At 42.7% G+C, this 24,614-nt stretch overlaps 1 protein-coding gene across 2 annotated transcripts in view; it reads left to right on the plus strand.

Moving 5' to 3' along the window:
- Coq7 (ubiquinone biosynthesis protein COQ7, mitochondrial) overlaps positions 1–24,614 on the plus strand; it is an 85,308-nt gene that overhangs the window by 51,333 nt on the left and 9,361 nt on the right. The window contains exon 3 of one of the 2 annotated variants that reach the window (XM_071665807.1): positions 2,355–4,184. The exons of the other annotated variant lie outside the window; for it this stretch is intronic. Coding sequence (XP_071521908.1) covers positions 3,051–3,695 — 645 coding nt within the window. The 5' untranslated portion in view covers positions 2,355–3,050 and the 3' untranslated portion in view covers positions 3,696–4,184. Of the gene's footprint in view, positions 1–2,354; positions 4,185–24,614 lie in introns of those variants that run through there. 2 annotated transcript variants of the gene reach the window in all.

The raw sequence follows: 24,614 nt of genomic DNA on the forward strand, positions 1-24,614 counted from the left end.
AAAAGTGGGTATATTTGAAGGAATAGTGGTTCCAACAATGTTGTATGGTTGCGAGGCGTGGGCTATGGATAGAGTTATGCGCAGGAGGGTGGATGTGCTGGAAATGAGATGTTTGAGGACAATATGTGGTGTGAGGTGGTTTGATCGAGTAAATAATGTAAGGGTAAGAGAGATGTGTGGAAATAAAAAGAGTGTGGTTAAGAGAGCAGAAGAGGGTGTTTTGAAATGGTTTGGTCACATGGAGAGAATGAGTGAGGAAAGATTGACCAAGAGGATATATGTCCCAGAGGTGGAGGGAACGAGGAGAAGTGGGAGACCAAAGTGGAGGTGGAAATATGGAGTGAAAAGGATTTTGAGTGATCGGGGCCTGAACATGCAGGAGGGTGAAAGGCTTGCAAGGAATAGAGTGAATTGGAACGATGTGGTATACCGGGGTTGACGTGCTGTCAATGGATTGAACCAGGGCACGTGAAGCATCTGGGGTAAACCATGGAAAGTTGTGTGGAGCCTGGATGTGGAAAGGGAGCTGTGGTTTCGGTGCATTATTACATGACAGCTAGAGACTGAGTGTGAACGAATGGGGCCTTTGGGGTCTTTTCCTAGCGCTACCTCGCACACATGATGGGGGAGGGGGTTGTTATTCCTTGTGTGGCGAGGTGGCGATGGGAACAAAAAGAGGCAGACAGTATGAGTTATGTACATGTGTATATATATATATGTCTGTGTGTGTATATATATGTGTACATTGAGATGTATAGGTATGTATATTTGCGTGTGTGGACGTGTATGTATATACATGTGTATGTGGGCGGGTTGGGCCATTCTTTCATCTGTTTCCTTGTGCTACCTCGCTGACGCGGAAGACAGCGACAAAGCAAAATAAATAAATAAAGGTATTAAGAATATATGGTGTGGGAGGAAAGTTGTTAGAGGCAGTGAAAAGTTTTTATCGAGGATGTAAGGCATGTGTACGTGTAGGAAGAGAGGAAAGTGATTGGTTCTCAGTGAATGTAGGTTTGCGGCAGGGGTGTGTGATGTCTCCATGGTTGTTTAATTTGTTTATGGATGGGGTTGTTAGGGAGGTAAATGCAAGAGTTTTGGAAAGAGGGGCAAGTATGAAGTCTGTTGGGGATGAGAGAGCTTGGGAAGTGAGTCAGTTGTTGTTCGCTGATGATACAGCGCTGGTGGCTGATTCATGTGAGAAACTGCATAAGCTGGTGACTGAGTTTGGTAAAGTGTGTGGAAGAAGAAAGTTAAGAGTAAATGTGAATAAGAGCAAGGTTATTAGGTACAGTAGGGTTGAGGGTCAAGTCAATTGGGAGGTGAGTTTGAATGGAGAAAAACTGGAGGAAGTGAGGTGTTTTAGATATCTGGGAGTGGATCTGGCAGCGGATGGAACCATGGAAGCAGAAGTGGATCATAGGGTGGGAAAGGGGGCGAAAATTCTGGGGGCCTTGAAGAATGTGTGGAAGTCGAGAACATTATCTCGGAAAGCAAAAATGGGTATGTTTGAAGGAATAGTGGTTCCAACAATGTTGTATGGTTGCGAGGCGTGGGCTATGGATAGAGTTGTGCGCAGGAGGATGGATGTGCTGGAAATGAGATGTTTGAGGACAATGTGTGGTGTGAGGTGGTTTGATCGAGTGAGTAACGTAAGGGTAAGAGAGATGTGTGGAAATAAAAAGAGCGTGGTTGAGAGAGCAGAAGAGGGTGTTTTGAAGTGGTTAGGGCACATGGAGAGAATGAGTGAGGAAAGATTGACCAAGAGGATATATGTGTCGGAGGTGGAGGGAACGAGGAGAAGAGGGAGACCAAATTGGAGGTGGAAAGATGGAGTAAAAAAGATTTTGTGTGATCGGGGCCTGAACATGCAGGAGGGTGAAAGGAGGGCAAGGAATAGAGTGAATTGGAGCGATGTGGTATACCGGGGTTGACGTGCTGTCAGTGGATTGAATCAAGGCATGTGAAGCGTCTGGGGTAAACCATGGAAAGCTGTGTAGGTATGTATATTTGCGTGTGTGGACGTATGTATATACATGTGTATGGGGGGGGGGTTGGGCCATTTCTTTCGTCTGTTTCCTTGCGCTACCTCGCAAACGCGGGAGACAGCGACAAAGTATAAAAAAAAAAAAAAGAAAAAAAAAAAATAAGAATATGACAACCATTGATTAGTATTGATCACAATACAGTAATGTAGTACATTAATGCTTGTTTTATATTGATTTGCATAGATTAAGCTTAACTTTCTTTCTAAAATGTCTGAAATATAACTCGATCATCAGTTTATTATTCAGTAATCACTTAGTCAGTATTATACAGTATATTAATCAGTAATCATTTAATCTTTGTTTCAGATATTTGCATGGCATGACAGCTCACTGGATTGACCCAATCCCCAGGGCCAGGAAGCATGCTGTCCTTACCTGTACCATCTGATTGGTCACCACACTTATGATGTCTTAGCAGAGGCCATGATCTAGGTCCATGAGCGCTTCACTACTCAGGACAAGGTAGTCAGGACAACCACCAACAACGGGTCAAACTTTGTGAAGGCTTTCACTCAATATGGCGGCCAGATCGACCTATTTCCTGACCTCGACGATGTTGGCAAACTGCCTGAGGCCAACTCAGACAATGAGGATGACACAACTAAGGGTGACAACACCATCAACATTGTAACCCTTGGCGAACTCCTTGGTGAGGAATTCGAGCACTCCAGTCTACCAGCTCACTCCTTCAATCTGGTGGCCTCTGTGGACTTGGGCAAGGGTCTCCTCAAGCAGATAGGCTCTGCCATGGCTGCCTTCAATTCTTCAACAAGAAGGCCCACAGCAAGTTGTCAGATAGGCGATGCTATCGAGAAGGCACTGGCAGGAGGCTAGTGGTCCCCTGGCAAGAGAAGATTGAATGCTTTGTAAGACTAAATTGTCATCCTCAACATCATCCTAGCCACCAAGAAGGTTGAGCTCCACAGGTTCCTTAACCACATAGAGAACCACTCAACTTTCAATGACCAGGAAATAGCCTTCTTGAAGGAGTGGGCCAAAGTCATGTCCCATGTGGCTATCACCCTTGACAACATCCACTGGGAGAACACCTACTTTGGAACCCTTCTTCCCACATTGGCCATCACCCTCATGAAGCTCAGGAACATGAGGAACAGCTTGGCCATCTGCAAGCTACTGGTCAACCTCTTGTCAGCAGCCATCATCACCCAGTTCAATCACTACCAGAACAACCGGGACTGCCAGCTGGCAGCTGCCTTCCACCCAAAGTTCTGGCTCCAGTGGCTGCACAAGTTCAATAGCAACCTAATGATCTTTGTTAAGGCCGCTGTGGAGGATGAGGTTGAGAGGGCACTAAGGAACCGGAACAGTGACAGCACCACCCACTCCAGCAACAGCAGCTTGCTGTCACTGCTGTGCATACCTGATGACCTCTTTGCTGGGTGGACAGCCACTGGATCAAGTTCCAATATCAAGAAGGCCAAGAAACTTGTCAACACCTGGCAGGACACTGATGGGAAGGAGAGCATGACCAGCTCTGACTTTATGGGGGAGATCATCACCAACCTCTTCCTGAAGTGCAACATGCCCATTCCATCCTCTGCCGCAGTGGAATGGCTTTTCTCTCTAGACAAGGACATTCTGAGGCCCAAGAGGTCAAGCCTAAGTTTGAGAACTTGGTCTACCTGAAGGGCACCCAGCACAAAGTGTGAGTGTTTGACTCATAGACTCTAAAAAGACGTATTGTCATAATTCTTTTTTCTTTCAAACTATTGGCCATTTCCCGCATTAGCGAGGTAGCGTTAAGAACAGATGACTGGGCCTTTGAGGGACTACCCTCACCTGGCCCAATTCTCTGTTCCTTCTTTTGGAAAATTAAAAAAAAAACGAGAGGGGAGTATTTCCAGCCCCCCGCTCCCTCCCCTTTTAGTCGCCTTCTACGACACGCAGGGAATACGTGGGAAGTATTCTTGCTCCCCTATCCCCAGGGATATATTGTCATAATATGATTATTATATCTTAAGTTATCAGTAATTAGTGATTATTATATCTTAAGTTATCAGTAATTAGTGATTACTTCTTTTTTTACATTTTGAGTTGACTAATTGCTAATTATGCATTTTTTTGTAAAAATATTGAACCATATGGTATGTACAATAGTTTAATAAAAGTACTTAAATTGCAAACTTACCTTTCATTTTAAAAATTAATAGCAAAAAAGTTGCAAATTATAGGAAATGCTTTTTTATTCTTAGATTTAGCAGAGATAAATGTTTTCTATGGGTTTTAAAGCTTTTTCCTTGTTTTTTTACATTTCTATTAAAAACTTATCATCGTATTATAGTTAACTTCTGATAACGAGTTATTAGAATTATCGGATTATTGACATCAGACATAAAAATTGGGGTTATTGATTTATCGTTATCGAAGTTAACTTTTTAGTTTTCAGTGCCCAACACTGGTTGAAACATCAGGTAGCATTAGTTAGTAGGAACATTAAATAGGAGCCATTGGAAATGCTAAACAGTCTACACTAGAGTTGCCCTTTGCCAGTGGCCTGTTAAGGGTGAGGCACTAAAGGCTAAGAAGCTGCACTGGAATTCACCAGCTGTGAAGACTTTTACCATGGCCAACCACTTGAGGAAGTTCCCAGAGGGAATGGGCATCTGAGATGTAGATAGATTGATAGATATACCTACCTGGAACCTGGAGGTTTTAACTCTAAGCAAAACACAGCTTATAGGTAAGCAGAAAGAATGGTTAATTAATGTCTTAGGGATAAAGTGAGAAGTTGAGAGCTAAGGAAAGGGTAGCAAAACTGCTGAAGCAAGTCTTGTAAGAATGTGTGAAAAGAGTGTAAGAAGTGATCTCAAGACTGATGTAGGTAAAAATGAAAGGGGATCACAAGAGATGAGTGATTATTGCTTATGCACTTATCCTTAAGAAAGATGGTAAGAGTTGAGTGTTTTCAGAGCAGCTGAGTAAATATGTCAACAGTTCTATTTCAAGAGACCAGGTGTTAGTGATGGTGATTTAAATGGAAAAGTGGTTAATGTATACCACATCATTCAAATTCAGTCTATCCAATACACTCCTTTCTTCAGGCTGCAAGAGCTGCAGAGTCTTATTTCCTCCATCCTTTCACCTCGAGTTTGGTCTCCCTGTTCTCCTTGTTCTCTCTACATCGAACACATATATCCTTTCTGTCAACTTTTCCTCTCTTTCTCTCCATATGTCCAGACTATTTCAGCACACCCTCTTCATGTCTCTCAACCATGCTGTTTATTAGAAGATCCCTCTCTTACCCTTTCATTACTTGATCAAACCACTTCGCACCACATATTGTCCTTAAACATTTCATTTCCAACACAGCCACCCTCTGCACCATCTTCTTTGTAGACGATGCCTCACATTCATGTACTAATGTTAGGACTACTGTACCCTCAAAAATACCAATTTTTGCCTTCCCAGATGATGATCCCTCCACACTTTCTTCAGTGCTCCCAGAACCTTCACCCCCTCACCCACCCTGTAACTCTCTTCCACTTCCATGATTCCATTTGCTGTCATGAACACTTAGAGGTATCTAGAGCACCTCACTTCCCCCAGTTTTTTCCATTCAGACTCACACCCACAACTAACTTGTTCCTCAACCCTGCTGAACCTAATAACTGCTTTTATTCTCATTTACCCTTAAGTTCCTTTTTTTCACAGTCCTCCAGACTCATTATTCAATTTCTGCAGTCTCACACTTGAATCTGCCATCTGTACTGTATCATCAGGATAAAACAGCAAACTCGCTTCCAAAGCCCTTTCATCTTCTACATACTATATGATTACCCCTCTCTCTAAGACTCACATTTACCTCCCTAACCATCCCATCAATAATCAAATTAAGCAACCATGATGACATCACACATCAATGTTGCAGACCAGCTTTCACTTGGAACCATACACTCTCCTCTCTTCCTTCTTGCACACATGCCTTACACCCTTGATAAAAATTTCTCTGCTTCTGGCACCTCTCCTCCCACACTATATTCTTAAGACCTCCACAAGGCATCTCTGTCAACTCTATTGTATGCTTTCTCCAGATCCATAAAAGCCACATACAAATCTATCCATTCCTCTATGTATATTTCACACGTTCTTCAAAGGAAACATCTGAGCTACTCATTCTCTATCACTTCTAAAACGATGTTGTTCCTCCTCAGTCTGATGCCCTGTATATGCCTTCACTCTCTCAATCACTACCCTACCATGCAACTTATCAAGTACACTCATTAAACTTATACCTCTGTAGTTTGAACACTCACCTTCATCCCTCTTGCCTTTATACAGTGGCACTATGCATGCATTCCACCAGTCCTCGGGCACCTCACCATGATCCATACATATATTGAAAATCCTAACTAACCAGTATGCAACACAGTCGCTCCCTTTCTGAATAAATTCAACAGCAATACCATCCATTCCAGCTGTCTTGCCACGTTTCATTTTATGTAAAACTTTCACCACCTCATCTCTAATCACCAAACCACTCTTCATACTCTCACAGTGTCTACCACCTTGACTGAAACACCCAACATCTGCCTTCATATCACTAAACATGTTCAACAATCCTCAAAATATTCACTTCATCAGTACCTGTTATCACTTCCCCTTTTGCCCCTTTCACAGATATTCCCATTTGTTCTTTTGTTTTTGTATGTTATTAAACTCTTTGCAAATTGTATTTTCCTTAAGTTTACTTATACTCGCTCACCCCAACTCTCATTTGCCCTGTTTTTCAAACCCTACACCTTCCTCTTGACCAACTGCTGCTTTCTGTTATGCGTCCCCCAGTCATTTGCACTCTCCCTTCCATGTAAATACCCTCCAGTGCATTCCTTTTCTCTTTCACTAGCAACTTTACTTCTTCATCTTACCACTCTTTACCCTTTAAAATCTGCCTATCCCCCTTCTTTGGCATGCCACATGCATCTTTCACATATATCAGCATGGCTTCCCTAAGTACCTCCCATTTGTCACCAACTCCCCTTGCTTTATTTCCTTTTACCATTTGCTATTCTACACTCAATCTCTCCTGGTATTTCTATGCACAAGTGTCCTTTACAAGCTCATTTACTTTCACTGCTCTCTTCTCACCACTGTTGTTTCCTCTGTTCCTTAAACCTCTACAAACCTCCACAAGATAGTAATCACACATCCCACCAGCTCCCCCTCTCAGCATATGTAATCCAAAAATCCCTCTTTTACATGGTTCTCAATCAGTATAGTACAGGTACACCACCGATTTTCCAGCACTCTTGGTTCCAAAGCCTTGCCGGATTAACCATTTTGCTGGACCAACCGTGGTCACGTGATAATGATTCATCATCACGCCTCAAACCCACTAATTATACATCTCCCATGTGTCTAAAACATACCATCGACTACTAGAAATTTAAATTAAAATACTAAATGTTTGAGCACCCTGAGATGGTAAGTCTGTCCTTAGATTGTTTGAATCCTGTGGGATCATCTTCGTCTTCTGTTGTTAGTATTTTCCTGGGTTTGCATCGTCCAAATGATGCAGTTTCGTCTGCATTATACACCTGCTCAGGACAAGTCGCAAATTCGTCCACATACTCAGTAGCTCCTTAGTGGTCTGCAGACTGCTTTTCTTCACACACTTTATTCATGGAAATTCCATGATGCTTCTTGAATCTTTGAAGCCATCCTTCACTATAGTCACACTCATGTTGTAATTTAAGTTCTATATGGAACAACTTAGCCTGGTCCATTATCATACTACCTGACAAGTCCACTTTATCACTATGACAATGTCAAAACCATTCCATCATCACTCAATCATGCTCAGTACTCTTACCATCTTTCATAGTTTTTCTAATCTTAATTTGCTTCTTGGAATCGCTATCTGCATAGGATTTATATATTTTCTCCCTTTGCTTCTTTATATCATAAACAGTTGATGAACCAATACTGTAGATGCCACACAGCTTACGCACCGAAACACCACAGTCCATATTTTTCAGCAGTTCTACTTTATCTTGGATCAGTATGGACTGGTGTTTATGTTTGACACCACAACTGACACTTTCATATGTCTTAGAAGCCACAGCTAGGGTTAAATTTAAGCAAAATAAGCTAAGAATCTCGCAGAATTGCGGTATCACCACCAACAAGTGCAGTGTAAAGAATGTAAATAACTGTGCCCTACACACAATGCCATCTGTGGTTACCCAGTAAACTAATCTGGTGGCCACAGTAATTTCAAGTTCCCTCACATAATTTTGTCCAGACTAAAGGAGGTGCCGAACCATCAGTTGCCGGAAAATCGGTGATGTACCTGTATATATGTATGACAAATGATGGAAGAGAAGAGCAAAAAGGTTTTATTGATTGTGTGATAATGGATGAAAGGTTGAGAAAAGCTCTGGTAGATGCTAGAATTCTGAGAGGATGCTTTGGAGATTCTGACCATTTCTCAGTTCTTGTTGGGTTGTGGATCAGGGAGAAGTAGAGGTATGGTGTAAGGAAGATTGGAAAGATAAAAGTGTTGGCAAGTGAAAAGATGAATTAGAAAAGAATTCAAGGAGTATGAAAGGAGGGTGACCAAAATTTAAGATTGAAGTGCATTAGATGTAAGGATGCAGTCTTGTGTTTAGGGAAAAACTGTTAAAGTTTATAGAATTGATGGCTGAATACAAGGCTGTGAGATACAGGAATGAAAAGGGAAATGCTTGGTAAACAGGTGAGATTAGAAATACTGTGGAAGAGGAGAAAAAGGCTTATGGTAGAATGCTCGAAAGGAATGTACCAGTTGAAGGTCAGTAAAGGAAAAGGGAAGAATACAAGATGTGTAAACAGAACCTTAAAAACCAATAGAGAAGAACAAAGAAAGAGTAGATAAAGATTTTGGAAGAGAGTTGAGTGAAAAGTTTAGGAAAAGAAGAAACTAAACTGAAAGCAGATGAAAAAGGAAAGAGGTGGATGTAATAGTGGAAATGTTAGTGTGAGAATTAAGGAAGGGGAGTTGCTGAATCACGGAGGAAGTGAAAGAAAGATGGAAGAAGTATTTTGAAGAACTGATGAATGTGGGAGGTGAGGCAGCAGTTGTTACATGCATGGGTATGGAGGATGAAAGGAGAAGGATACAAGTGTAAGGGCCTATAGCAAAAAGGGAGATGGAAAGGGCAGTAATGAGGCTGAAAGTAGGAAAGCACCTGGAGTGGATGGGATTATGGCTGAAAAATGAAGTATGGAGGAGAAAGTGTGAAAGAGTGGATGCATTTGATATGTAATTTAGCATGGAAACAGAGGGTTGTGCTTGAGATTAGGGTGAAAGCCATTATTGTTTCTTTATTCAAAGGAAGAGGTGCTAAGGATGTATATAGCAACTGTAGGGGATTGAGTCAACAAGAGTTATGAGTGATAGAATGATGGAAGTGACTGAATGGAGAATAAGTTTGGAGCAAAGAGGTTTAGGAAAGGTAGTGGATGTGTAGATCAAATGTTTTGGTGAAAATGACTTGGAAAAATGTTTTGCGAAAGGTAAGAAGTTGTTTGCAGCTATTATGGATCTGAAGAAAGCAGATGACAAAGTAGAGTGAAATGCTTTAAGGGATGTGGTAAGGATATACATGGGGTAGGAGGACAACTGTTCGACGATGTGAACGCCTTCTTTGCAGTAGAAAATGTATGTGTAAGAGTAGAGCAAAAGTTTTGCTGATGTCACTATGTTTCTTAACATGTATATGGATGGAGTGGTAAGAGAGGTGAAAGCAAAACCAAGGAAAGGAGGAGCAGGGATGGAGTGTGACAGTGAGGTAAGGTGGCTAGTGACAAGCCCATTTGAGGATAATGCTGTGTTGTTAGCTGAGTGTGGAGAAGAGTTGTAAAAGGTTGTGTGTTTTAAGACGTGTGTAAGTATAGGCTATTGAAAGGAAATGCGAGTAAAAGTAAGCTAATGATGTTTGAAAGGAAACAGTGAAAGTATAGATTTTGCAAAACCTCATAGTGAAAGCAGAAAGTGTACTAGATTCTGATTTACATATGGGCAGGAAATGTAAGAGAATTTAATTATTTAGGAGCTATTTTGGGTAAGTTTGGTGATATGGAGGGAGAGATAAGGGAGAGAGCAGTATAAGGTAGAAAAGTCTCTTGGTCCCTAATAGAATAATGAAAGGTAGAGGTGTATGGAAGTGAAGAAAGGATTAAGGGACATCATAGTTCTCCCAACCCTGACCTGTGTAATTATTTAGGAGCTATTTTGGGTAAGTTTGGTGATATGGAGGGAGAGATAAGGGAGAGAGCAGTATAAGGTAGAAAAGTCTCTTGGTCCCTAATAGAATAATGAAAGGTAGAGGTGTATGGAAGTGAAGAAAGGATTAAGGGACATCATAGTTCTCCCAACCCTGACCTGTGCAGCCAAAACATTGACATGGAATGAGTCACAGATGTCAAGAATCCAGGCTGTGGAAATGAGCTGTTTAAGAGGAGCATGTGGTATGGCTAGATGGAACTACATGGAAGAAAGAAAGAAATGACAGGGTGAATAAAAGATGTGGTATGGCAGGGAATACAAAAGGGTTGAACTGTGGAGTGGGAGAATGTAATATTTTGAAAAGAATGCAAAATGAGTAGTTTACAAGGAGAGTGTATGATAGTACAGTTAAAGGGGTTAGTGTGAGAGGTAGAGTATATGTGACAAGGGGAGACAGTGGAAGAGTACTGGAGGGAGTGAAATAGTGGAAGAATGCATGGATTAGTGTATGCAAGGGAGGCGTGTAAGGAGAGGAAAGTAGTGACCCTTTTGCCATGGCCAACCCTTTGATGGGAGTTCCTGAAGGGGATGGGCATTAGAGATGTAGATGGATATGTAAATCAATCAGTATGTAACCCAGTAATGCTTGCTGACCATCTTTCCTACTCATATGTGTTTGTTTATGTCCCTCTTTTTATAATAGGTATTTGACTTTCTAAAACGGGAAACCGAAGGAGTCACGTGGGGAGTGCTCATCCTCCTCGAAGGCTCAGATTGGGGTGTCTAAATGTGTGTGGATGTAACCAAGATGAGAAAAAAGAAGAGATAGGTAGTATGTTTGAGGAAAGGAACCTGGATGTTTTGGCTCTGAGTGAAACGAAGCTCAAGGGTAAAGGGGAAGAGTGGTTTGGGAATGTCTTGGAAGTAAAGTCAGGGGTTAGTGAGAGGACAAGAGCAAGGGAAGGAGTAGCACTACTCCTGAAACATGAGTGGTGGGAGTATGTGATAGAGTGTTAGAAAGTAAACTCTAGATTGATATGGGTAAAACTGAAAGTGGATGGAGAGAGATGGGTGTTTATTGGTGCATATGCACCTGGGCATGAGAAGAAAGATCATGAGAGGCAAGTGTTTTGGGAGCAGCTGAGTGAGTATGTTAGTAGTTTTGATGCACGAGACCGGGTTGTAGTGATGGGTGATTTGAATGCAAAGGTGAGTAATGTGGCAGTTGAGGGAATACTTGGTGTACATGGGGTGTTCAGTGTTGTTAATGGAAATGGTGAAGAGCTTGTAGATTTATGTGCTGAAAAAGGACTGGTGATTGGGAATACCTGGTTTAAAAAGAGAGATATATATAAGTATACGTATGTATACGTATGGAAAAAATGTAGCTTAGACATTGAAGCTTATTGATACAGTGGTTAAATTCATGAGAACTACTATTGACGTTTGTGTAAATAAATTGTACATTTCCTTTTTCCATAGCCAGAGGTTGAACCATTATGTGACATTCATTTTTTTTCATTTCATTTCAAGCTAGAAGTTTCAGTTTTCTAAATTGTTTCTTACATTTTTCATATGTATATATATGTATGTGTGTGTGTGTGTATATGTGCGTATGTATGTGTATGTGTGTGTATGTGTATATATATATATATATATATATATATATATATATATATATATATATATATATATATATATATGGGTATGTTTGAAGGAATAGTGGTTCCAACAATGTTGTATGGTTGCGAGGCGTGGGCTATGGATAGAGTTGTGCGCAGGAGGATGGATGTGCTGGAAATGAGATGTTTGAGGACAATGTGTGGTGTGAGGTGGTTTGATCGAGTGAGTAACGTAAGGGTAAGAGAGATGTGTGGAAATAAAAAGAGCGTGGTTGAGAGAGCAGAAGAGGGTGTTTTGATGTGGTTTGGGCACATGGAGAGAATGAGTGAGGAAAGATTGACCAAGAGGATATATGTGTCGGAGGTGGAGGGAACGAGGAGAAGAGGGAGACCAAATTGGAGGTGGAAAGATGGAGTGAAAAAGATTTTGTGTGATCGGGCCTGAACATGCAGGAGGGTGAAAGGAGGGCAAGGAATAGAGTGAATTGGAGCGATGTGGTATACCGGGGTTGACGTGCTGTCAGTGGATTGAATCAAGGCATGTTAAGCGTCTCGGGTAAACCATGGAAAGCTGTGTAGGTGTGTATATTTACGTGTGTGGACGTATGTATATACATGTGTATGGGTGGGTTGGGCCATTTCTTTCGTCTGTTTCCTTGCGCTACCTCGCAAACGCGGGAGACAGCGACAAAGTATAATAAAAAAAAGTATATATATTTTTTTTTTTTTTCATACTATTCGCCATTTCCCGCGATAGCGAGGTAGCGTCAAGAACAGAGGACTGGGCCTTTGAGTGAATATCCTCACCTGGCCCTCGTCTCTGTTCCTTCTTTTGGAAAAAAAAAAAAAAAAAAAGAGAGGGGAGGATTTCCAGCCCCCCCGCTCCCTTCCCTTTTAGTCGCCTTCTACGACACGCAGGGAATATGTGGGAAGTATTCTTTCTCCCCTATCCCCAGGGAATATATATATATATATATATATATATTTTTTTTTTTTTTTTTTATACTTTGTCTGTCTCCCGCGTTTGCGAGGTAGCGCAAGGAAACAGACGAAAGAAATGGCCCAACCCCCCCATACACATGTATATACATACGTCCACACACGCAAATATACATACCTACACAGCTTTCCATGGTTTACCCCAGACGCTTCACATGCCTTGATTCAATCCACTGACAGCACGTCAGCCCCGGTATACCACATCGCTCCAATTCACTCTATTCCTTGCCCTCCTTTCACCCTCCTGCATGTTCAGGCCCCGATCACACAAAATCTTTTTCACTCCATCTTTCCACCTCCAATTTGGTCTCCCTCTTCTCCTTGTTCCCTCCACCTCCGACACATATATCCTCTTGGTCAATCTTTCCTCACTCATCCTCTCCATGTGCCCAAACCACTTCAAAACACCCTCTTCTGCTCTCTCAACCACGCTCTTTTTATTTCCACACATCTCTCTTACCCTTACGTTACTCACTCGATCAAACCACCTCACACCACACATTGTCCTCAAACATCTCATTTCCAGCACATTCATCCTCCTGCGCACAACTCTATCCATAGCCCACGCCTCGCAACCATACAACATTGATGGAACCACTATTCCTTCAAACATACCCATTTTTGCTTTCCGAGATAATGTTCTCGACTTCCACACATTCTTCAAGGCCCCCAGAATTTTCGCCCCCTCCCCCACCCTATGATCCACTTCCGCTTCCATGGTTCCATCCGCTGCCAGATCCACTCCCAGATATCTAAAACACTTCACTTCCTCCAGTTTTTCTCCATTCAAACTCACCTCCCAATTGACTTGACCCTCAACCCTACTGTACCTAATAACCTTGCTCTTATTCACATTTACTCTTAACTTTCTTCTTCCACATACTTTACCAAACTCAGTCACCAGCTTCTGGTGAAAGAATACTTCCCACGCATTCCTCGTGTGTCGTAGAAAGCGACTAGAGGGGACGGGAGCGGGGGGCCGGAAACCCTCCCCTCCTTGTATTTTTTTTAACTTTCTAAAATGGGAAACAGAAGAAGGAGTCACGCGGGGAGTGCTCATCCTCCTCGAAGGCTCAGATTGGGGTGCCTAAATGTGTGTGGATGTAACCAAGATGTGAAAAAAGGAGAGATAGGTAGTATGTTTGAGGAAAGGAACCTGGATGTTTTGGCTCTGAGTGAAACGAAGCTCAAGGGTAAAGGGAAAGAGTGGTTTGGGAATGTCTTGGGAGTAAAGTCAGGGGTTAGTGAGAGGACAAGAGCAAGGGAAGGAGTAGCAGTACTCCTGAAACAGGAGTTGTGGGAGTATGTGATAGAATGTAAGAAAGTAAATTCTCAATTAATATGGGTAAAACTGAAAGTTGATGGAGAGAGATGGGTGATTATTGGTGCATATGCACCTGGGCATGAGAAGAAAGATCATGAGAGGCAAGTGTTTTGGGAGCAGCTGAATGAGTGTGTTAGTGGTTTTGATGCACGAGACCGGGTTATAGTGATGGGTGATTTGAATGCAAAGGTGAGTAATGTGGCAGTTGAGGGAATAATTGGTATACATGTGGGTGTTCAGTGTTGTAAATGGAAATGGTGAAGAGCTTGTAGATTTATGTGCTGAAAAAGGACTGATGATTGGGAATACCTGGTTTAAAAAGCGAGATATACATAAGTATACTTATGTAAGTGGGAGAGATGGCCAGAGAGCGTTATTGGATTACGTGTTAATTGACAGGTGCACGAAAGAGAGACTTTTGGATGTTAATGTGCTGAGAGGTGCAACTGGAGGGATGTCTGATCATTATCTTGTGGAGGCTAAGGTGAAGATTTGTATGGGTTTTCAGAAAAGAAGAGTGAATGTTGGGGTGAAGAGGGTGGTGAGAGTAAGTGAGCTTGGGAAGGAGACTTGTGTGAGGAAGTACCAGGAGAGACTGAGTACAGAATGGAAAAAGGTGAGAACAATGGAAGTAAGGGGAGTGGGGGAGGAATGGGATGTATTTAGGGAATCAGTGATGGATTGCGCAAAAGATGCTTGTGGCATGAGAAGAGTGGGAGGTGGGTTGATTAGAAAGGGTAGTGAGTGGTGGGATGAAGAAGTAAGAGTATTAGTGAAAGAGAAGAGAGAGGCATTTGGATGATTTTTGCAGGGAAAAAATGCAATTGAGTGGGAGATGTATAAAAGAAAGAGACAGAAGGTCAAGAGAAAGGTGCAAGAGGTAAAAAAAAAGGGCAAATGAGAGTTGGGGTGAGAGAGTATCATTAGATTTTAGGGAGAATAAAAAGATGTTCTGGAAGGAGGTAAATAAAGTGCGTAAGACAAGGGAGCAAATGGGAACTTCAGTGAAGGGCGCAAATGGGGAGGTGATAACAAGTAGTGGTGATGTGAGAAGGAGATGGAGTGAGTATTTTGAAGGTTTGTTGAATGTGTTTGATGATAGAGTGGCAGATATAGGGTGTTTTGGTCGAGGTGGTGTGCAAAGTGAGAGGGTTAGGGAAAATGATTTGGTAAACAGAGAAGAGGTAGTAAAAGCTTTGCGGAAGATGAAAGCCGGCAAGGCAGTAGGTTTGGATGGTATTGCAGTGGAATTTATTAAAAAAGGGGGTGACTGTATTGTTGACTGGTTGGTAAGGTTATTTAATGTATGTATGACTCATGTGAGGTGCCTGAGGATTGGCGGAATGCGTGCATAGTGCCATTGTACAAAGGCAAAGGGGATAAGAGTGAGTGCTCAAATTACAGAGGTATAAGTTTGTTGAGTATTCCTGGTAAATTATATGGGAGGGTATTGATTGAGAGGGTGAAGGCATGTACAGAGCATTAGATTGGGGAAGAGCAGTGTGGTTTGAGAAGTGGTAGAGGATGTGTGGATCAGATGTTTGCTTTGAAGAATGTATGTGAGAAATACTTAGAAAAGCAAATGGATTTGTATGTAGCATTTATGGATCTGGAGAAGGCATATGATAGAGTTGATAGAGATGCTGTGTGGAAGGTATTAAGAATATATGGTGTGGGAGGCAAGTTGTTAGAAGCAGTGTAAAGTTTTTATCGAGGATGTAAGGCATGTGTATGTGTAGGAAGAGAGGAAAGTGATTGGTTCTCAGTGAATGTAGGTTTGCTTCAGGGGTGTGTGATGTCTGCATGGTTGTTTAATTTGTTTATGGATGGGGTTGTTAGGGAGGTGAATGCATGAGTTTTGGAAAGAGGGGCAAGTATGAAGTCTGTTTTGGATGAGAGAGCTTGGGAAGTGAGTCAGTTGTTGTTCGCTGATGATACAGCGCTGGTGGCTGATTCATGTGAGAAACTGCAGAAGCTGGTGACTGAGTTTGGTAAAGTGTTTGGAAGAAGAAAGGTAAGAGTAAATGTGAATAAGAGCAAGGTTATTAGGTACAGTAGGGTTGAGGGTCAAGTCAATTGGGAGGTGAGTTTGAATGGAGAAAAACTGGAGGAAGTGAAGTGTTTTAGATACCTGGGAGGGGATCTGGCAGCGGATGGAACCATGGAAGCAGAAGTGGGTATGTTTGAAGGAATGAGTGGTTCCAACAATGTTGTATGGTTGGAGGCGTGGGCTATGGATAGAGTTGTGCGCAGGAGGATGGATGTGCTGGAAATGAGATGTTTGAGGACAATGTGTGGTGTGAGGTGGTTTGATCGAGTGAGTAACGTAAGGGTAAGAGAGATGTGTGGAAATAAAAAGAGCGTGGTTGAGAGAGCAGAGAGGGTGTTTTGATGTGGTTTGGGCACATGGAGAGAATGAGTGAGGAAAGATTGACCAAGAGGATATATGTGTCGGAGGTGGAGGGAACGAGGAGAAGAGGGAGACCAAATTGGAGGTGGAAAGATGGAGTGAAAAAGATTTTGTGTGATCGGGGCCTGAACATGCAGGAGGGTGAAAGGAGGGCAAGGAATAGAGTGAATTGGAGCGATGTGGTATACCGGGGTTGACGTGCTGTCAGTGGATTGAATCAAGGCATGTTAAGCGTCTCGGGTAAACCATGGAAAGCTGTGTAGGTGTGTATATTTACGTGTGTGGACGTATGTATATACATGTGTATGGGTGGGTTGGGCCATTTCTTTCGTCTGTTTCCTTGCGCTACCTCGCAAACGCGGGAGACAGCGACAAAGTATAATAAAAAAAAGTATATATATTTTTTTTTTTTTTCATACTATTCGCCATTTCCCGCGATAGCGAGGTAGCGTCAAGAACAGAGGACTGGGCCTTTGAGTGAATATCCTCACCTGGCCCTCGTCTCTGTTCCTTCTTTTGGAAAAAAAAAAAAAAAAAAAGAGAGGGGAGGATTTCCAGCCCCCCCCGCTCCCTTCCCTTTTAGTCGCCTTCTACGACACGCAGGGAATATGTGGGAAGTATTCTTTCTCCCCTATCCCCAGGGAATATATATATATATATATATATATATTTTTTTTTTTTTTTTTATACTTTGTCTGTCTCCCGCGTTTGCGAGGTAGCGCAAGGAAACAGACGAAAGAAATGGCCCAACCCCCCCATACACATGTATATACATACGTCCACACACGCAAATATACATACCTACACAGCTTTCCATGGTTTACCCCAGACGCTTCACATGCCTTGATTCAATCCACTGACAGCACGTCAGCCCCGGTATACCACATCGCTCCAATTCACTCTATTCCTTGCCCTCCTTTCACCCTCCTGCATGTTCAGGCCCCGATCACACAAAATCTTTTTCACTCCATCTTTCCACCTCCAATTTGGTCTCCCTCTTCTCCTTGTTCCCTCCACCTCCGACACATATATCCTCTTGGTCAATCTTTCCTCACTCATCCTCTCCATGTGCCCAAACCACTTCAAAACACCCTCTTCTGCTCTCTCAACCACGCTCTTTTTATTTCCACACATCTCTCTTACCCTTACGTTACTCACTCGATCAAACCACCTCACACCACACATTGTCCTCAAACATCTCATTTCCAGCACATTCATCCTCCTGCGCACAACTCTATCCATAGCCCACGCCTCGCAACCATACAACATTGATGGAACCACTATTCCTTCAAACATACCCATTTTTGCTTTCCGAGATAATGTTCTCGACTTCCACACATTCTTCAAGGCCCCCAGAATTTTCGCCCCCTCCCCCACCCTATGATCCACTTCCGCTTCCATGGTTCCATCCGCTGCCAGATCCACTCCCAGATATCTAAAACACTTCACTTCCTCCAGTTTTTCTCCATTCAAACTCACCTCCCAATTGACTTGACCCTCAACCCTACTGTACCTAATAACCTTGCTCTTATTCACATTTACTCTTAACTTTCTTCTTCCACATACTTTACCAAACTCAGTCACCAGCTTCTGGTGAAAGAATACTTCCCACGCATTCCTCGCGTGTCGTAGAAAGCGACTAGAGGGGACGGGAGCGGGGGGCCAGGAAACCCTCCCCTCCTTGTATTTTTTTTAACTTTCTAAAATGGGAAACAGAAGAAGGAGTCACGCGGGGAGTGCTCATCCTCCTCGAAGGCTCAGATTGGGGTGCCTAAATGTGTGTGGATGTAACCAAGATGTGAAAAAAGGAGAGATAGGTAGTATGTTTGAGGAAAGGAACCTGGATGTTTTGGCTCTGAGTGAAACGAAGCTCAAGGGTAAAGGGAAAGAGTGGTTTGGGAATGTCTTGGGAGTAAAGTCAGGGGTTAGTGAGAGGACAAGAGCAAGGGAAGGAGTAGCAGTACCCCTGAAACAGGAGTTGTGGGAGTATGTGACAGAATGTAAGAAAGTAAATTTTCAATTAATATGGGTAAAACTGAAAGTTGATGGAGAGAGATGGGTGATTATTGGTGCATATGCACCGGGGCATGAGAAGAAAGATCATGAGAGGCAAGTGTTTTGGGAGCAGCTGAATGAGTGTGTTAGTGGTTTTGATGTACGAGACTGGGTTATAGTGATGGGTGATTTGAATGCAAAAGTGAGTAATGTGGCAGTTGAGGGAATAATTGGTATACATGGGGTGTTCAGTGTTGTAAATGGAAATGGTGAAGAGCTTGTAGATTTATGTGCTGAAAAAGGACTGATGATTGGGAATACCTGGTTTAAAAAGCGAGATATACATAAGTATACTTATGTAAGTAGGAGAGATGGCCAGAGAGCGTTATTGGATTACGTGTTAATTGACAGGTGCGCGAAAGAGAGACTTTTGGATGTTAATGTGCTGAGAGGTGCAACTGGAGGGATGTCTGATCATTATCTTGTGGAGGCTAAGGTGAAGATTTGTATGGGTTTTCAGAAAAGAAGAGTGAATGTTGGGGTGAAGAGGGTGGTGAGAGTAAGTGAGCTTGGGAAGGAGACTTGTGTGAGGAAGTACCAGGAGAGACTGAGTACAGAATGGAAAAAGGTGAGAACAATGGAAGTAAGGGGAGTCGGGGAGGAATGGGATGTATTTAGGGAATCAGTGATGGATTGCGCAAAAGATGCTTGTGGCATGAGAAGAGTGGGAGGTGGGTTGATTAGAAAGGGTAGTGAGTGGTGGGATGAAGAAGTAAGAGTATTAGTGAAAGAGAAGAGAGAGGCATTTGGACGATTTTTGCAGGGAAAAAATGCAATTGAGTGGGAGATGTATAAAAGAAAGAGACAGGAGGTCAAGAGAAAGGTGCAAGAGGTAAAAAAAAAGGGCAAATGAGAGTTGGGGTGAGAGAGTATCATTAGATTTTAGGGAGAATAAAAAGATGTTCTGGAAGGAGGTAAATAAAGTGCGTAAGACAAGGGAGCAAATGGGAACTTCAGTGAAGGGCGCAAATGGGGAGGTGATAACAAGTAATGGTGATGTGAGAAGGAGATGGAATGAGTATTTTGAAGGTTTGTTGAATGTGTTTGATGATAGAGTGGCAGATATAGGGTGTTTTGGTCGAGGTGGTGTGCAAAGTGAGAGGGTAAGGGAAAATGATTTGGTAAACAGAGAAGAGGTAGTAAAAGCTTTGCGGAAGATGAAAGCCGGCAAGGCAGCGGATTTGGATGGTATTGCAGTGGAATTTATTAAAAAAGGGGGTGACTGTATTGTTGACTGGTTGGTAAGGTCATTTAATGTATGTATGACTCATGGTGAGGTGCCTGAGGATTGGCGGAATGCGTGCATAGTGCCATTGTACAAAGGCAAAGGGGATAAGAGTGAGTGCTCAAATTACAGAGGTATAAGTTTGTTGAGTATTCCTGGTAAATTATATGGGAGGGTATTGATTGAGAGGGTGAAGGCATGTACAGAGCATCAGATTGGGGAAGAGCAGTGTGGTTTGAGAAGTGGTAGAGGATGTGTGGATCAGGTGTTTGCTTTGAAGAATGTATGTGAGAAATACTTAGAAAAGCAAATGGATTTGTATGTAGCATTTATGGATCTGGAGAAGGCATATGATAGAGTTGATAGAGATGCTCTGTGGAAGGTATTAAGAATATATGGTGTGGGAGGCAAGTTGTTAGAAGCAGTGTAAAGTTTTTATCGAGGATGTAAGGCATGTGTACGTGTAGGAAGAGAGGAAAGTGATTGGTTCTCAGTGAATGTAGGTTTGCGGCAGGGGTGTGTGATGTCTGCATGGTTGTTTAATTTGTTTATGGATGGGGTTGTTAGGGAGGTGAATGCATGAGTTTTGGAAAGAGGGGCAAGTATGAAGTCTGTTTTGGATGAGAGAGCTTGGGAAGTGAGTCAGTTGTTGTTCGCTGATGATACAGCGCTGGTGGCTGATTCATGTGAGAAACTGCAGAAGCTGGTGACTGAGTTTGGTAAAGTGTGTGGAAGAAGAAAGTTAAGAGTAAATGTGAATAAGAGCAAGGTTATTAGGTACAGTAGGGTTGAGGGTCAAGTCAATTGGGAGGTGAGTTTGAATGGAGAAAAACTGGAGGAAGTGAAGTGTTTTAGATATCTGGGAGTGGATCTGGCAGCGGATGGAACCATGGAAGCAGAAGTGGATCATAGGGTGGGGAGGGGGCGAAAATTCTGGGAGCCTTGAAGAATGTGCGGAAGTCGAGAACATTATCTCGGAAAGCAAAAATGGGTATGTTTGAAGGAATAGTGGTTCCAACAATGTTGTATGGTTGCGAGGCGTGGGCTATGGATAGAGTTGTGCGCAGGAGGATGGATGTGCTGGAAATGAGATGTTTGAGGACAATGTGTGGTGTGAGGTGGTTTGATCGAGTAAGTAACGTAAGGGTAAGAGAGATGTGTGGAAATAAAAAGAGCGTGGTTGAGAGAGCAGAAGAGGGTGTTTTGAAGTGGTTTGGGCACATGGAGAGAATGAGTGAGGAAAGATTGACCAAGAGGATATATGTGTCGGAGGTGGAGGGAACGAGGAGAAGAGGGAGACCAAATTGGAGGTGGAAAGATGGAGTGAAAAAGATTTTGTGTGATCGGGGCCTGAACATGCAGGAGGGTGAAAGGAGGGCAAGGAATAGAGTGAATTGGAGCGATGTGGTATACCGGGGTTGACGTGCTGTCAGTGGATTGAATCAAGGCATGTGAAGCGTCTGGGGTAAACCATGGAAAGCTGTGTAGGTATGTATATTTGCGTGTGTGGACGTATATATATACATGTGGATGGGGGTGGGTTGGGCCATTTCTTTCGTCTGTTTCCTTGCGCTACCTCGCAAACGCGGGAGACAGCAACAAAGCAAAAAAAAAAAAAAAGTAAGTAGGAGAGATGGTCAGAGAGCATTATTGGATTACGTGTTAATTGATAGGCACGCGAGAGACTTTTGGATGTTAATGTGCTGAGAGGTGCAACTGGAGGGATGTCTGATCATTATCTTGTGGAGGCAAAGGTGAAGATTTGTAGAGGTTTGCAGAAAAGAAGAGAGAATGTTGGGGTGAAGAGAGTGGTGAGAGTAAGTGAGCTTGGGAAAGAGACTTGTGTGAGGAAGTACCAGGAGAGAATGAGTACAGAATGGGAAAAGGTGAGAACAATGGATGTAAGGGGAGTCGGGGAGGAATGGGATGTATTTAGGGAAGCAGTGATGGCTTGCGCAAAAGATGCTTGTGGCATGAGAAGCGTGGGAGGTGGGCAGATTAGAAAGGGTAGTGAGTGGTGGGATGAAGAAGTAAGATTGTTAGTGAAAGAGAAGAGAGAGGCATTTGGATGATTTTTGCAGGGAAATAATGCTAATGAGTGGGAGATATATAAAAGAAGGAGGCAGGAGGTCAAGAGAAAGGTGCAAGAGGTGAAAAAGAGGGCAAATGAGAGTTGGGGTGAGAGAGTATCATTAAATTTTAGGGAGAATAAAAAGATGTTCTGGAAGGAGGTAAATAAAGTGCGTAAGACAAGGGAATCAATGGGAACTTCAGCGAAGGGGGCTAATGGGGAGGTGATAACAAGTAGTGGTGATGTGAGAAGATGGAGAGAGTATTTTGAAGGTCTGTTGAATGTGTTAGATGATAGAGTGGCAGATATAGGGTGTTTTGGTCAAGGTGGTGTGCAAAGTGAGAGGGTTAGGGAGAATGATTTTGGTAAACAGAGAAGAGGTAGTAAAAGCTTTGTGGAAGATGAAAGCCGGCAAGGCGGCGGTTTTGGATGGTATTGCAGTGGAATTTATTAAAAAAGGGGGTGACTGTATTGTTGACTGATTGGTAAGGTTATTTAATGTATGTATGACTCATGATGAGGTGCCTGAGGATTGGCGGAATGCGGGCATAGTGCCATTGTACAAAGGCAAAGGGGATAAAAGTGAGTGCTCAAATAACAGAGGTATAAGTTTGTTTAGTATTCCTGGGAAACTATATGGGAGAGTATTGATTGAGAGGGTAAAAGCATGTACAGAGCATCAGACTTGGGAAGAGCAGTGTGGTTTCAGAAGTGGTAGAGGATGTGTGGATCAGGTGTTTGCTCTGAAGAATGTATGTGAGAAATACTTAGAAAAGCAAATGGATTTGTATGTAGCATTTATGGATCTGGAGAAGGCATATGATAGAGTTGATAGAGATGCTCTGTGGAAGTTATAAAGAATATATGGTGTGGGAAGCAAGTTGTTAGAAGTAGTGAAAAGTTTTTATCGAGGATGTAATGCATGTGTACGTGTAGGAGGAGAGGAAAGTGATTGGTTCTCAGTGAATGTAGGTTTGCGGCAGGGTTGTGTGATGTCTCCATGGTTGTTTAATTTGTTTATGGATGGGGTTGTTAGGGAGGTGAATGCAAGAGTTTTGGAAAGAGGGGCAAGTATGCAATCTGTTGTGGATGAGAGAGCTTGGGAAGTAAGTCAGTTGTTGTTCGCTGATGAAACAGTGCTGGCGGCTGATTCGTGTGAGAAACTGCAGAAGCTGGTGACTGAGTTTGGTAAAGTGTGTGAAAGAAGAAAGCTGAGAGTAAATGTGAATAAGAGCAAGGTTATTAGGTACAGTAGGGTTGAGGGACAAGTCAGTTGGGAGGTAAGTTTTGAATGGAGAAAAACTGGAGGAAATGAAGTGTTTTAGATATCTGGGAGTGGATTTGGCAGGGGATGGAACCATGGAAGCAGAAGTGAATCATAGGGTGGGGGAGGGGGCAAAGGTTTTGGGAGCATTGAAAAATGTGTGGAAGTCGAGAGCATTATCTTGGAAAGCAAAAATGGGTGTTTGAAGGAATAGTGGTTCCAACAATGTTATATGGTTGCGAGGAGTGGACTATAGATAGAGTTGTGTGGAGGATGGATGTGCTGGAAATGAGATGTTTGAGGACAATATGTGGTGTGAGGTGGTTTGATCGAGTAAGTAATAATAGGGTAAGAGAGATGTGTGGTAACAAAATGAGTGTGGTTGAGAGAGCAGAAAAGAGTGTTTTGAAATGGTTTGGTCACATGGAGAGAATGAGTGAGGAAAGATTGACAAAGAGGATATATGTGTCGGAGGTGGAGGGAACAAGGAGAAGTGGGAGACCAAATTGGAGGTGGAAAGATGGAGTGAAAAAGATTTTGAGTGATCGGGGCCTGAACATGCAGGAGGGAGAAAGGCATGCAAGGAATAGAGTGAATTGGAACGATTTGGTATACCGGGGTTGACATGCTGTCAATGGATTTAACCAGAGCATGTGAAACGTCTGGGATTAACCATGGAAAGTTGTGTGGGGCCTGGATGTGGAAAGGGAGCTGTGGTGTCGGTGCATTATTACATGACAGCTAGAGACTGAGTGTGAACAAAGATGGCCTTTGTTGTCTTTTCCTAGAGCTACCTTGCACACATGAGGGGGAAGGGGTTTTTATTTCATGTGTGGCGTGGTGGCGATGGGAATGAATAAATGCAGGCAGTATGAATTATGCACATGTGTATATATATATATATGTCTGTGTGTGTATATATATGTATACGTTGAGATGTATAGGTATGTATATTTGCGTGTGTGGACATGTATGTGTATACATGTGTATGTGAGTTGGTTGGGCCATTCTTTCGTCTGTTTCCTTGCACTACTTCGCTAATGCAGGAGACAGCGACAAAGCAAAAAATAAATAATTTCCAGTCACCAATCCTTTTTCAGCACACAACTCCACAAGCTGTTCCCCATTCCTATTCACCCTACTGAATACCCCATCCCCCCCAGTTATAACCTCAACTGCCACACAACTCATTCTCATGTTTTTACTAATACTCAGTCCTTCCATCAAAACTGCTGACACATTCACTCATCTGCTACCAAAACACTTGCTTTTCATTATCTTTTTTTCTCATGGCAGGTGCATGAGCATTAGTAATCATCTATCTTTTGCATTCCACTTTCATTTTTACCCACATCAGTCTGGAATTCAC

Source organism: Panulirus ornatus, chromosome 10 (genome assembly GCF_036320965.1).
Source record: "Panulirus ornatus isolate Po-2019 chromosome 10, ASM3632096v1, whole genome shotgun sequence".
NCBI lineage: Eukaryota > Metazoa > Arthropoda > Malacostraca > Decapoda > Palinuridae > Panulirus > Panulirus ornatus.